The sequence below is a fragment of the Podarcis melisellensis genome, assembly GCF_964234715.1.
Source record: "Podarcis melisellensis genome assembly, chromosome: 3".
In the NCBI taxonomy this organism is placed as follows: domain Eukaryota; kingdom Metazoa; phylum Chordata; class Lepidosauria; order Squamata; family Lacertidae; genus Podarcis; species Podarcis melisellensis.
Window position 1 is genome coordinate 64,087,249 of NC_138530.1, and position 14,439 is coordinate 64,101,687.

General features: G+C 38.5%; 1 protein-coding gene across 7 annotated transcripts in view; it reads right to left on the minus strand.

The window, feature by feature from the left end:
- The window catches only part of LAMA2 (laminin subunit alpha 2), a 360,258-nt gene that overhangs the window by 224,075 nt on the left and 121,744 nt on the right, over positions 1-14,439 (minus strand). For all 7 annotated transcript variants that reach the window (XM_081907021.1, XM_081907020.1, XM_081907017.1 and 4 more), the window contains exons 5-7: positions 8,215-8,394; positions 6,089-6,178; positions 814-931 (exon numbers count right to left, since the gene is read on the minus strand). In XM_081907021.1, the coding sequence (XP_081763147.1) occupies positions 814-931; positions 6,089-6,178; positions 8,215-8,394 (388 nt within the window). The remainder of the gene's footprint in view (positions 1-813; positions 932-6,088; positions 6,179-8,214; positions 8,395-14,439) is intronic.

Sequence of the window (14,439 nt, forward strand, 5' to 3'; positions counted from 1 at the left end):
ACAATATTCTTTCATCATTTTGACACTTGCGCTCTGTGTATTGAAACAAATAGCATAAATATCTCATCCACAAACAGCTTTTTCTGGTCTTTAAATTAATAAGGGACCACTCACAAATGATGTCAAAGCATTCTTCTGGATATTTCCTTTTCAAATCATTTTGTTAGTAGAGGGACAATCCTCAATGCTTTTTCCAGTCTTTGTACTTTAGGCATGTCAAAGTATCATTTTAAAATCAGTACAGACATATCACTTTTTCCAAGTATATGGGTTGATCATGAAAGCATTGGATAGAGGAAGGCTATTATTTTTGCAATGCCTTTTTTTCCTCCAGTATTAAATCATTACAAATGGTTGGACCCTTTGATAGCTACTTTCCAGTTCAAAATTATTTACATACAGCATACTTGAAAGACAACATTTTCACCAGGGTTAACTACTAGTAGGTATCATTGTTTTAAATGCAAAGTTATGATTACATTTTTCCCATTGACATTATTGGCACACATAAAACAGCTCTCTGCCTCATTGTTTTTCACCAGTTGTTGAAGACCTTTTATTCTGGCAGGCTTTTATCGTATGAAGCAGAGGTGGCCATGCATTTCCCCAGCAGCAGACAGCTCACACATAGGTTGAAGCTGAGCTGGCCTGGGATCCATTGCGTCCCAAACTGTGTCCTAAACTGCTCTCTTAACCAGCTCCAGCTGGCATCAGGCCCTATCCAGGCCTGACTGCTGTGGCAGACTGGAGCTGGCTTGTCTGGGTTTTTTTACCAATGTCAAAAACAACATCTAATTGGAGTCTTTCCATTACCTTCACACTCATGCTTTACAAGGAAAGTCCCAGCTCGCCAAGGCTTCTGGTTAAATCCAGGGCAACACCGATCACAACTTTCTCCACATGTGTTGTGTTCACATTGACAGGAAGATCTCTAATTGAGTTGTTTAAAAAGGGAGTAGAAAGGGAAAACATTAGAGCAGCTCAAAAGAAATATCTTAGACAATTGGAAAATTTCAGTCAATGTCTCTTGGTACTCTAGGGAGACGTGATTTGCAGATGTGCTGAGTAGCTAAATGCAGAGAGGAAGGGAAAAGGCCTGGTTTAGATGTCCTGTCAACTTTGATTTGCCAAGAACCAACAGTAGCCAGGATGACCTGCTAACTTGCTGGCAGGTGAATCACTGTTGATTACTGGGCAGGAGAGGAACAAGGTGGCAGGGAGGTCAGCATGGTACAAATGCACTGGCAGGACCACCAGATTGATTCTGCTAGTGTGCTTGCACTGCACTGAACTCCCAACCACCTTGACTAATTCCCTTTCTCGCCCAGTAAGTAGCAGAGATATGCATTTTAGGAAGCTAACACAGCAGCTCTGGGGAGCTGCTTCTGATGTTGTCTAGTGAGCAGAATTATTTCAGGTCATTTTATTGTAAGAATTTTGTTAAATATTTTGCTCCCTTAAGTTTTAAACAGAAAATTTTAAAGTAAGAGATATGCCCTTGATCAAAATAGCTAATGAATGCCTGGTCTCTTTAATGCGGTCTTTGGCTTCACTTTAAAGATAGATTCAGCCAATAGAAAGACTCCAAACTGAAGATAGCCGTTCAGCTGAAATGTGTCAAACAAGTTTAACTTGGTGATATATGAAGACCTTTTTAGTGAACCAGGATTTGTTTTGTACCAACCTGTGAGTAAGACCCATTAAGCATGATGGAAGCAAACTTTAATAGTACTTAATAGTTCAGCTATCTCTATTATTGCTTTTTATCTGATCTGCTGTCTTTTATGCTGCCTTCCATATGGGACAGTTTTATTATTCTCTAACTGTTTTCATTATTTTGGCATCACATCTATACCCATATGCCTTATTTAAACTAGAGGACGGCATAATTTTGATTGTATCATGTCTGAATGGACATGGGATGGGCAAGTGAGTCTATGTCAGTTTTGCATGTGCTCTTGCATTAGTCTGTTCTGTTTCTTTTCCACATTAATCTGCTAAACAAATATTTAAATAGTATTTAAATACTTAATTAAACAGAGTTTTATCAAAATTCTAAACATATTGGCTTATAATCAGTGTAGCCTGGAGGCATGTTTTCTGTTGGGTTCCCCCAACCCTATGGTGCAGATTTTGGGATTGTGCAGGGCACGTGCGGGGGAATAACAGTGGACAAATTCCCATTGTGCAGGTGGGAGTCTTTGCATTAGCTTCTGCTAGCATAATTGATTGGATGAATATAGTCCATTCTGTCTCAATGTACACATTTCTCAATGTATTTTATCACAACATGTGCATTTCAAAATGTTTCACTGCATTTTTTCTGCATTTTGACACTTTTCTTTTTTTTAGCTAAAAGCATATCACAAAATTGAAAGAAGTGCAAAATCAGAAGGATAATTATGTTCCAAATTGTACATTAGTGTGGGAGGTGTAGATCAGGTCACTTTGCATTGGAATTCACAGAAACATAATACCTCAAGCATCCCTAGATGGGACTTGAGAAGTGAAATGTGACATGGGCTTTTATGCATATGGGGAAATAACAGTATTGGATTTCAATAGCACTGTGAAATATTAAGTGTTGTATTTTTATATATAAATTTTTACAATTGACACCCTAATTTAAATTTACATATTAATACAACCTATGAGCTGCTCTAGTTTAATAGTAGAAAACAGCAAAAAATATCCTTAAATTTGAATCATGCACTGTGTTTGGAAACCTATACTGTATATAGAATCTTAAATTAGGCATTTATAGTATGTCCAGAGTTGGAGAACAGGCGAGGTCCCTGCAGACTGGAGGTGGGCAAATGTCCCCATCTTCAAGAAGGCAAAAAAGAAGACCCAGGTAATTAGCAACATCAATACCAGGAAAGGTCTTGGAACAGATAATTAAGCAGTTGGTCTGTGAATAGTTAGAAAAAGGATGTTGTGATTACTAAGACCCAGAATGGGTTTCTTAAAAACAAGTCCTGACAGATGAATCATTTTTTTATATATATATATAAATAGAGTGGCAAGATTGGTGGATGAGGGGAATGCTGTGGACATAGTGTATCTTGATTTCAGTAAGGCTTTTGATAAAGACCCTCCTGATATTCTTGCTGAGAAGCTGGTGAAATGTGGACTGGACAAAGTAATTGTTAGGTGGATTTGTAACTGGTTGATTAACTGATCCCAAAGACCACTCATTAATGGTTCCTCTTCATCCTGGAAAAAAGTGATAAGTGGGGTAATGCAGGGTTCTGTCCTGGGCCTGTTGTTGTTCAACATCTTTACAAATGACTTGGATGAAAGCATTGAGTGGATGATCATTTGCAGATGACACCAAACTGGGAGGGGTAGCTAATGCCGCAGAAAACAGAATCAGGATTCAAGATGACCTTAGCAGACAGGAGAACAGGGCCAAACCTAACAAACTGAATTTCAATAAGAACAAAAGTAAAGTTCTACTGTTAGGCAGATCCAGCTGCACAAATATACGATGGGGAACAGCTGTCTTGCCAGTAGCACATGTGAAAAGGATCTAGGGGTTGGGCTAGATGACCCCTGAGGTCCCTTCCAACTCTGTAATTCTAAGATTCTGTGAGAGTTACATTCAGAACAATGATTGGCCATCACTTTTAAATTCTGACATAACTGAAAATTCAATAAAATGCTTTGTTCATTTATCAGCTTTTTAAAATATGTATGTTTGTTATTGGAATGAAGTGCAAAAGCCATAATTAATTGTTAGGTATTTGATTATTGTTCTTTAAAGCAATTAATTTAACAGAATTTGAAGCTCTAGGCAAAACAAAATACGTTTCAAGGAAACGTGTGACTTTCCAAACCTGCACAATTTGTCACTCAGTTTTGACAACATGCATAGACATCATCACAGTAATAACCATAATTTATTTACAGGCATCTATTAAATGGATAGCATTTACTTTTATAAGGCACAGCATGACAAACATAATGGGATGAACGAAAGGATGGCCACAGGAGTTCATCTAGAGATATTTTGTAAGCATGCTGTCATATTGGCAAAAATTGCAATTCATGTAAGAATTTTTAAAATGTAGTATTTTGCTGCTGGTGGCTCCTTTGGGAAGAAAATCAGGGTATAAACTTAATAATATAGAAAATTAAATACCTGAAAGTCCATCTCATTCCCTACAGAGTTTTTGTGATGTTAACATTGGCAACTGGTTGAGGGAATAATCCTTACCCTAGGTTTGCCGGTATGAGTGACTGAGGATCAGGATCTCCAGCTCAGTTAGTCTATGCTGATATAACCCCCCAAATCTACCTCAGTCAGAGATATGCTGGCCTAAGTCCCTCATCCCACTCAGCTGTGGCACAACCTTCTGAGCAAAGCCTAGTGGAACGTAAACCAGCATAACCTGAAAAGGGGATATGCTCAAGGAGTGATGGGGGCAAGACTGTGGGAGGGGAGAGGGGAAGAGTGAAACTTAGCCTGGATCCTAAATCTGCTCAGCTCAATCACAAGACCTGGCAACCCAACATAAATTAAGCTGGCAAAAAGTGTGGTATAACTCAAGTTCTGTTTTAAAGGCTAGTTTTCCCTCTGCCAGGCTCATTGAATGTTTGGATGTGGCATGCTTTGATTGCTGTGTCTTAATGCGATGGTTTTATTGCATATTTTAATTATGGGTTGTTTTAGTGTGCATTTTAATTAATAATTAATAAATTTATTTAATAATGTGAACCGCCCTGAGACCTCCAGGTATAGGGAGGTATATAAATTCAATCAATCAATCAATCAATCAATTCCAGACATGCTAGAAATGAGTCAGCTGCAGATAGCTGTGCAGATAATGATGATGATGATGATGATGATGATGAAGAAAGATCTTTATATTCTATAAACTGCTTAGAACTATCTTGGCATTAAGCTATATATTATACAATAATGCATGCATGCACAGCGTTACACTTCTGGTCTGAGAAATAGATTTTGTGTCCTGTTTATTTTATGTAAATATTCTAGTTATGCTATGTCTTATTTATTTGCTTGTTGTTGTTTTTTTTTTTAAAAAGAATGTGATTTTATTTTATTTTTAAAAAAAATCTACCAAAAAGGGGACAGCATAACAACTGGTTGGTTCTGTGTATTGACATGCAAGTTGTTTCACACGGTTAAGGAATTAATGTCATTCATTAGTGGTGGCCCAAATATTCTTGACCTCTTTGGGAGGGGTAAAGGCCCAGAGAAAAGTGAAATGACAACCCCTTTGCTGGCACTTTGCCCTTGCAAGTTTCATGGCCAATGGCTGCAAGGGGAGTTGAAAACTTGAATCTATCTACTAACAGTGTTACATGATGACATATTGGTATACTCTGGGGGAATGTGGCTGCTATGAAGAGTTATGCTTATCCTATTCAACCAATATCAAAATATCAGGAGCAATGGCATAAATGGCAGTATCTTCAGCCACATTGCTAATAATGAGATTTTGAAATATACAATTTTATATAATTTCAATTAACCAATGAATTACAAAACAGATGATAGATAAACCAAGGCTTCAATAATATGCACACATACTGAACCCAACAGAAATAAGAATTCCTTCCAAGCAAGCATGCATAGAATTGAGCTGGAGAAAGCTTTCAGTATCTAACCTCTCTAAATATTAGCAATCAAAACCATATATTTAAGGATGACAGGGGTTGGATAGTTACAGATAGGTAGCCATGTTGGTCTGCCATAGTCAAAACAAAAAAAATTCCTTCCAGTAGCACCTTAAAGACCAACTAAGTTAGTTCTTGGTATGAGCTTTCGTGTGCATGCACACTGTATCTGAAGAAGTGTGCATGCACACGAAAGCTCATACCAAGAACTAACTTAGTTGGTCTTTAAGGTGCTACTGGAAGGGGTTGGATAGGGTTGCCATATTTTGAAGAACCGAAGAAAGGACACATTTACCAATTTCTACTTTTAACTATGAATCACTATGACAACTCTCATTTTAAAAAAGAGGACATATCCTGGAAAAAGAAGATATATGGCAACCCTAGGAGGTGCTATAATGATTTCCTTTTTAAGGTTCAAGGAGATTTGCAATATACATACATTTGTAGCTAGATTCAGTGGGCATGCCTTTGCGTGGCCATAGCAAATGCACATTCCTCCAACGGAGATGTCTTTCACAGAATAGTAATACTGCAAATGAATATAAAAATAAATTAATAAATTTCTAACTATATCACAGACTTTAGTTTAAAAAATCCTTTAAAGAAAGTGCATTATGTACAAAAGTAATTAAACTGAAAACAAATCCAATGAAGCACAATTAATATGTTTTAAGTGTAGTATTCAAACAACTGTGAGTTTCTAATGGAAATTTGCTTTTTAATATTTTTAACAATTTTGAAATATTTAAAGACATGTGGATAGATTGTATTTCAATTTTCAGTGGGAAATGGGTATGAATAAACTGAAAACTGTGTATTATTTTTTATCATGTTCCAAAATGGACAAATTAGCTCTTCTTTCCGCCCCTCCTCCAACCCCCCCCCCCATTCAATTCACCCATTATTTAAAACCTTTTCTCATGAGGCTATAATCAATATTTTTATTTATAGAGATATTTATGGACATATTTTTTAGCCAATCTTGTGTGCACCCCCACCACCTAGCTACATCCCTGCCTATACCCCAGCTGAGACTCACCTTGCTGTAAAAAAGGTAAATGTAAAGGACCCCTGAACAGTTAAGTCCAGTAAAAGGAAACTATGGGGTGCGGTGCTCACCTCCCAGGGGAGCTGGCATTTGTCCACAGACAGCTTTCCAGGTCATGTGGCCAGCATGACTAAACTGCTACTGACACACAGAAGACTGTAACAAGTGCCAGAGCACACGGAAACACTGTTAACCTTTCCGACACAGCAGTACCTATTTATCTACTTGCACTGGTGTACTTTTGAACTGCTAGGTTGGCAGAAGCTGGGACAGAGGAACGAGAGCTCAGCCCATCACACGGATTTGAACTGCCAACCTTCCGATTGGCAAGCCCAAGAAGCTCAGTGGTTAAGACCACAGCCCCACCACATCCCTTACCTTGCTGTAGAAACAGGATACTTTGGGCCTCTCTGTCTGGCACTCTCTCCCCAAGCTACACCCCTCACTGGCCTTGCTCCCCACTCTCCTTCCATGCTTTACCTAGTAGGAATGTGTTCTTGAACTGTGACAATGCCTCTTGCCTACCCAGATGGGGAGTCGTGTGTGTGTGTGTAGAAACGTTTTCATAGCTGGAATGCAGATCACTGTGCAAAGGTAAAAGTTACATCCACCTTTGTCTCTGGCCCCGCCCACCACTGGAATATTTTCCCAAGAAGATTGCCCATAAGGGAATGTAGTTATGCTGAAAAAGGTTCCTTACCCCAATTGCTATTTTTATAGAAAAAGAGGTTCTGGAACTTAACATGAATGCCTCCCTTGTTCTCTCAGAATGGCAATGGCGCCCACCTGAGAGGTGCCGGAACTGAGAAAAAGCCCTGCCTACCCCATCCTAAAAGTTGTATCTTTGTATGTGTAGGTTGATGCATGAATTGACTTAAGCACACAAACAGATGCACACACAGTGTTTCCAAGGGATTGTCACCTTAAAAAGGCGAATTGCACCCAAATGGAGATTACTGCATCAGTTCATTGTGGTCCTAGCTAATTTCATGAAACAATAATTTGTTTGTTTGTTTATATATTGCCCCAAAACATATATATAGCAGTTAAGTGCATTGTTGAAAACATTCCACCCTACATCACTGGCAGTGGACCACAATGCCACATATATAACCTAATACTCTTGTACTCTGTGTTAATGAATCTGAAATAATTATGAAGATTTCGTTCCCTGTAAGCAGGCACAAAACAGGTGGAACACACTCTCATTCTTTCAATCTGAACGGTATTCACTTGTATTCACACTGTTGTTCTATGCAGGTGAAAACTGAAACACTGGTTGAGATCTAATGGACTACTTTAGTTTCAAAATGGGCTTCCATATACTCAGTGGAACTTTGGACCCTTTCTCATTGAACAGCTGGCCCCCATGACATATGGGGAGTATAATGCTTGTTGGGACGGGAGCGTAAAGCTCCTGATAATTCCTAGATGGCACAGTTTGTTTGGCTCTCATTAATACTAGTAGCAAAAATAACACTTCAAACAGAAACGTTGGCATCTGTGCCAGAACTTACCCTTCTTGTAACTATTGGGTCAATTTCATTGGGATCTCTATGTGCAAGCATCATTAAATCAGCATTCAGAGTCCGTATCCTCTGAAATCTCAGGCGAATATAGCGAGCTGAAGTGAATTCTAGCAGAGCTGGAGAAGGGTCATCTGCACTTGGCCGTCCATTGATCAAAGATGTGTGAATCTACAAAGGAGAATAAACAATAGGAGTGTGTTAAATGAGAGTTCTCAGTCTTTCTAAAACCACTAGGGCTGTAGCATCCAGCATCAGGTATTTTGGTAGAGAACATGAATGCTTGAGGAATTTTATATCTGTGAATTCTGAAGCAGACTGACCTAGGCTGATGTGCAGCTTAATGTGTAATTAACCTTCGGGTTTCATACTTATCACAATTTTACAATACAATGCTCAGCTCAAAAAAAGTGCCAAGACTTGTTAAATGTGTACATTTTACAATAAAGACATTTAGAAATACATATAATTAGATAAAATTAATGTAAATATCATCTTATCTTTACATATAGTATTACAAATATATGCACTTTGTGGTAAAATGTGAAATTTTCATACAGATTTCTTAAAAATCACTGATTAATGTAAAATGGACATGTTAAATTAATATGGTTCTAGACCAATCCATTCATCAGAAGTGCAGAAACAACTATGTTTTCAAAATAGTCTTTCACTCTCTCTTTCTCTATGTCTCCCTTCGTCCCCTCATCATTCTAAAATTCTGCTGGGTAAACTGAAGTGAGCAAATCTGAGGAAGTCTGGTGCATCCTAAAGGGGTTAAAAGGAAGGATTGGCACTGTTGTTTGATAACTTAGAATGACTTAGAAAGCATTCTAGCATCTAATAATGTCACACTAATCTATGGCAGATTGCAGGTAACCATTTTAGCTTTCACCATATCATACAGATAACCAAGCTATATATCTGAACTGCAAATGAGACTGCTTCCGGTAATTGTTCAGCATTTTAGAACCAGTCTACACATGAGATCTGTGAGTGGATCACTCCTCCCAAAAAACCCTTTAAAAATCAGGGACGCTCAAACTGGATGGATGCAGTAATGCCATAGGAAGATGCCTTTAATATCTCTTCTCAGCAGTCTTCGCCTACAAGCTGATATTAATCCTCCTGGGGGGAAAGATAGGCACTAAACCTGTTTCCCTAGCAAGACTAGCTTGTTTGGGACATTTCAACCACAGTCAAGGTCCATGGCTAAAGGGTTAACTCTACAGCACCACTGCCCCATTCTGATTGATCCTATTGGCCCTCTATCCACATCCTCATTTAATCCTCCCTCTCCCAAAGATGTGAAATCCAATCATAGCACTCTCATGCTACATGTAGCTTGGCTTAGGGAACAGTAAGCAATGTTTCACATGAATGTGTCTTATTTCTTCCATTTCTGGTTATTCAACTGTTAGGCAGTAAATGACATTCCACATGCAATTATGAAGACTATCTGTATTCTTTAATGTCTGGTTTCTTCACTTGTCACAATGGAAGAGAAAAATAAACTTATATGATTCCTGCTTTAAAGTTTCTGAAAACTCAAATTCTATATTTCTATTTTTAAAATCATACATATGCTCCTTTTAAAGCAACATAACCATATGGTAGCTTCATGAAGGATTTAACAAAACATTTCTTTGCCCCCCCTCCTGCTCACAGTTTTGGTATTTAAAAGACGATATTCTGCCAGAAAGTCCACTGAGTACAGTCACTCCCAAGTTGTTTCTGACATATAAAAAATTCCAGCTGTTTGGCTATGCTGCTCAAAGCATTCAAGTTCACTTATTTTTCAAAACAAATGACATTCTTGTCTGAGGGTTTTCACTGGTGCCTTCGCAAGAGCTTAAAAAATGTGCATATTTACTGAGAGGTCAGATTCTGTCTAAAACCCTAAATATATTATTATTATTTGGCCAGTTTCTCTACTTGCATACCAAAACCACTTAGGCCAGGGGTGGGAAGGTGTGTCATCTGAGATCACAACAGACAAAGACCGTCCTTGCACATCAAATTAAACCATAGTTAATGTTTAAAGGTAAAGGGTAAAGGGACCCCTGACTGTTAAGTCCAGTCGTGAACGACTCTGGGGTTGCAGCGCTTATCTCGCTTTACTTGCCAAGGGAGCTGGCATTTGTCCGCAGACAGCTTCCGGGTCATGTGGCCAGCATGACTAAGCCACTTCTGGCGAACCATAGCAGCGCACGGAAATGCTGTTAACCTTCCCGCCAGAGTGGTACCTATTTCTCTACTTGCACTTTGACGTGCTTTCGAACTGCTAGGTTGGCAGGAGCAGGGACCGAGCAACAGGAGCTCACTCCGTCACAGGGATTCGAACCTCCGACCTTCTGATCGGCAAGCCCTAGACTCTGTGGTTTAGACCACAGTTTACCTATGGTTTAATGTGAATGAGCAGTGTGCTGCTACCTGCTGCTCAACAGTGCTTGCTTTGTTTCTTCCCCATTCCTGGCCATGCCACACCAAGGAGAAATAAAACCACAAAAGCTGCCCTGTCATGTTGTCCAAACACAGATTCGTGATTTGTTTTCCCCAATCAAACTATGAACCATAAGTCAAGATCAAACTTGATGGTATGTTTGGAGAGAAACAACCGATGAGTCCAGGTTTGGATGAAATGACAGGACTAGGCTAGGCCATTTCTCCCATCATGGTGAAATCAGACGTAGCGGGGTGGGGTGGGTGGAAGCAGAGACTTTTGAGCTTTGTCCATAAACATGGTGCTTTTTTAAATTCACAGTTAAACATTTAGCAGCAGATTGATGTGATGTGTGATTGGGGTGACCCTTAGCAAATAACTGCAATGCTGCTGCAGTTACTTGACCTGACATGGTTAAATTTCCAGTATGATGTGGTTGTATTCTTAACCCTGTTCTTTTTATACAGTCTGACCAGGAGCATTGTGGGATACCTTGTGGCATAGCTAGTTATGTACAATGGGAAAATATGGACTTTAATATATATTGCCTACTTTATACAGCATTCAGAATGTGTAGTAAATGATTTCTGGCTATCTTAGTACATTAATAGTTTATTTAACTAATGATTAGACTCCATTCCATTGACTACTAATGAATACAGAATTGAACTGCTTAAAATGCACTGCTTTAAACCCACAGCAAAATGTCAAGTGCTGTTCATGTCATATTCTGCTTCAGCTAACTCATTCCCCAAAGAGGATAGGCAAATGTCAGCTTAATGAATTGTTTAGCAAATACTGTTATATGATGGACAACTTGTACCTCACACAACTTAAGCTAAACTGAAGAACTTCTTTTTCTTTAGCAAGTCACTTCCTTCAAGCTACTTGCACCTGAAACTTAAAATTGCTTCTCTGATATATCCTTTTTCTTCTACAGTAGTGCAATTCTTGCATTTTTCATTTTTGAATGGAAAGTAATTTGTCAGAAAAATGTCTTTTGTGAGATATTTAAAGAGATTGTTCAGTGTCAAAGGAGTGGTTATTAATAAATCACAGTGTAATAAGAAATTCAATTCCCTTAAAGTATATTTGTCATGCACCTTTTTTCTTTATTTCTTTTTTTTAATAAAAAAAAGGCCTTTATACTGCTCTAGCTAAAACAAAGCCAAAATATTATAGGAAGCTGAAGCTTTAAACAATAATTACGCATACTAGAGACCAATAGGCATTTGAGTAAACACGTATGATTCATTGCAACATTATGCAAAAACAGCATGTAAAAAGGATAACACATATACCATTTGCTAATACTGCTTCCATTTGGAGATGCTGCTTATACATTTTAAAAACAACAACAACCCTGAATTCTGGAATGAATTATATAGACTTAATAAAATCAAATGTTTTCTAAACCTTGAAGAGATGCTTATTGCTGGTACTGCTAGCCTTTTTTGTTTTCTGAGGATAGACTCCTGTTTTCCTGCTCACAGACCAGAAGAAGGGCCAGTTGGGAAATGCAGTCTCTTGATTTAGCTGTCCCACTATATAGGAAAAGAATTTTTGGTTTTGTCTAAGAGGACAATCTTAAAGACATTTTAATTAGGGCATGATGCAAGAAACCAAGACAAAAATGCAGTTTGGATTGAAAACCTAGAGAACATATTTGAAATCATTACAGTCTTTGTGCTTTAGGCTAATGTATAACAGAAAAAAATATAAGCAACAGGCAGAAATTCAACAAGTATGGCTTTGCTGCAATTTTTTCCGCCTTGAAGTTTTTCCCTTGACATGATCATGCAGAGAAGGAATCTGTGACTGGGGACATCAACATGCTTTAACAGAACTTTGCATTCTCCTAAATGGCACCCAAAAGCACTGCTAAAATTGTGGGAATTATTATAGCAAAGTATGTTTGTTTTATTCCTGCTTCACATCATGGGAAAGGTCCCGCGGAGAAAACTGAATGGTGAAAAATGACCACGTGAAGCAGCCTTTGGTGATCTCACATTGTTATTAGGCAAATGTACCACTTACCCTTATTGCGATGTATGATTCAAAATAGTGGTTGATAAGACGGCAGAGAGGATGGAAAGGAATGAGCAGAGTTTCTTTGTAATTTGACTTCACATATGAAACATCTGTGCAATAGGTTCAGTACTGACAGCTTAAAGTTGGAGCAAGATCTGTATCTGAATCACAACATCCTGTTTCATTCCAGTTAAAATATAAACCAGAGAAACACAGATGTGACAGTTTTCAAACTGGAAATATTCTATGTCATGAATTAAAAAAGGGAAAAGATACATAAGAAACAGAATATTCTTCATAGGAGGAACCAGGCATTCAGACCATTCATGCTGTGCTTGAAGCTTGGCAGTAGCTCTAAGCCAAGAACAAACTCCTGCTGCGTGGCTGGGGATGAAGAGACAAGCTCTGCCACATCAGAGCACTATTAATCCAACATGTATAATACGACAAATTCTTAACAATACTTAGCAATGGGAACAACTTTACCATCTATCACTATTTTCTCAAGCTAGGTACCATCATTGTATAAATGTTATACATCTGAACTAGTCACTGTAGTTACAAAGGATTGCCTTTAAAGAGCCATGTGACAGGCAAAAAAATTCAGCAGGTATTGTTTTTTCAGGCACTCTATTTCCACGTTAGAAAAAGTTATTGGATTTCTAAATATCAGGCAGCTGTTAAAAACTGTGGAGCTTCTGTCAGGAAAACTAGTGCAAGACCTAACAAGTATTAGCTTCCAAACACAAAAGGAACACTCTATTTATGCAAAATGATTATAATATACTATGTTTAGGAAAGATGCCTCTCTTTCCCACTGTCTGCACTTGTTGTCTCACAACTTCCTTTTATCATTCAGTGAAAGGCAATAAAGCAGAACCTCCAGCCTTTCACCACAGGGATTTACTGATGATGCCATGTCTGTTGATAAAAGATAGGATTCTTTACACCAGCTGGCAGTCTATTTCAGCAGATACAATTCAACATTATGTATCATGATAAGCTATACTTGCTGAAATTTCCTCTTCTATGCATGGGATTATGGAGAAAGCTAGAGAGTTCCAGAAAGCATCTACTTCTGCTTCATTGACTACACAAAAGCATTTGACTGTGTCGACCACAGCAAACTATGGTAAGTTCTTAAAGAAATGGGAGTGCCTGATCACCTCATCTGTCTCCTGAGAAATCTCTATGTGGGACAAGAAGCTACAGTTAGAACTGGTTATGGAATAACTGATTGGTTCAAAATTGGGAAAGGAGTACGACAAGGCTGTATATTGTCTCCCTGCTTATTTAACTTATATGCAGAATTCATCATGCGAAAGGCTGGGCTGGATGAATCCCAAGCCGGAATTAAGATTGCCGGAAGAAATATCAACACTCTCAGATATGCAGATGACACAACCTTGATGGCAGAGAGTAAAGAGGAATTAAAGAACCTCTTAATGAGGGTGACAGAGGAGAGTGCAAAATATGGTCTGAAGCTCAACATCAAAAAAAGGAAGATCATGGCCCCTGGTCCCATCACCTCCTGGCAAATAGAAGGAGACGAAATGGAGGCAGTGAGAGATTTTACTTTTTTGGGCTCCATGATCACTGCCGATGGTGACAGCAGTCACGAAATTAAAAGACGCCTGGTTCTTGGGAGAAAAGCAATGACAACCCTAGACAGCATCTTAAAAAGCAGAGACATCACCTTGCCAGCAGTATAGTTAAAGCTATGGCTTTCCCAGTAGTGATGT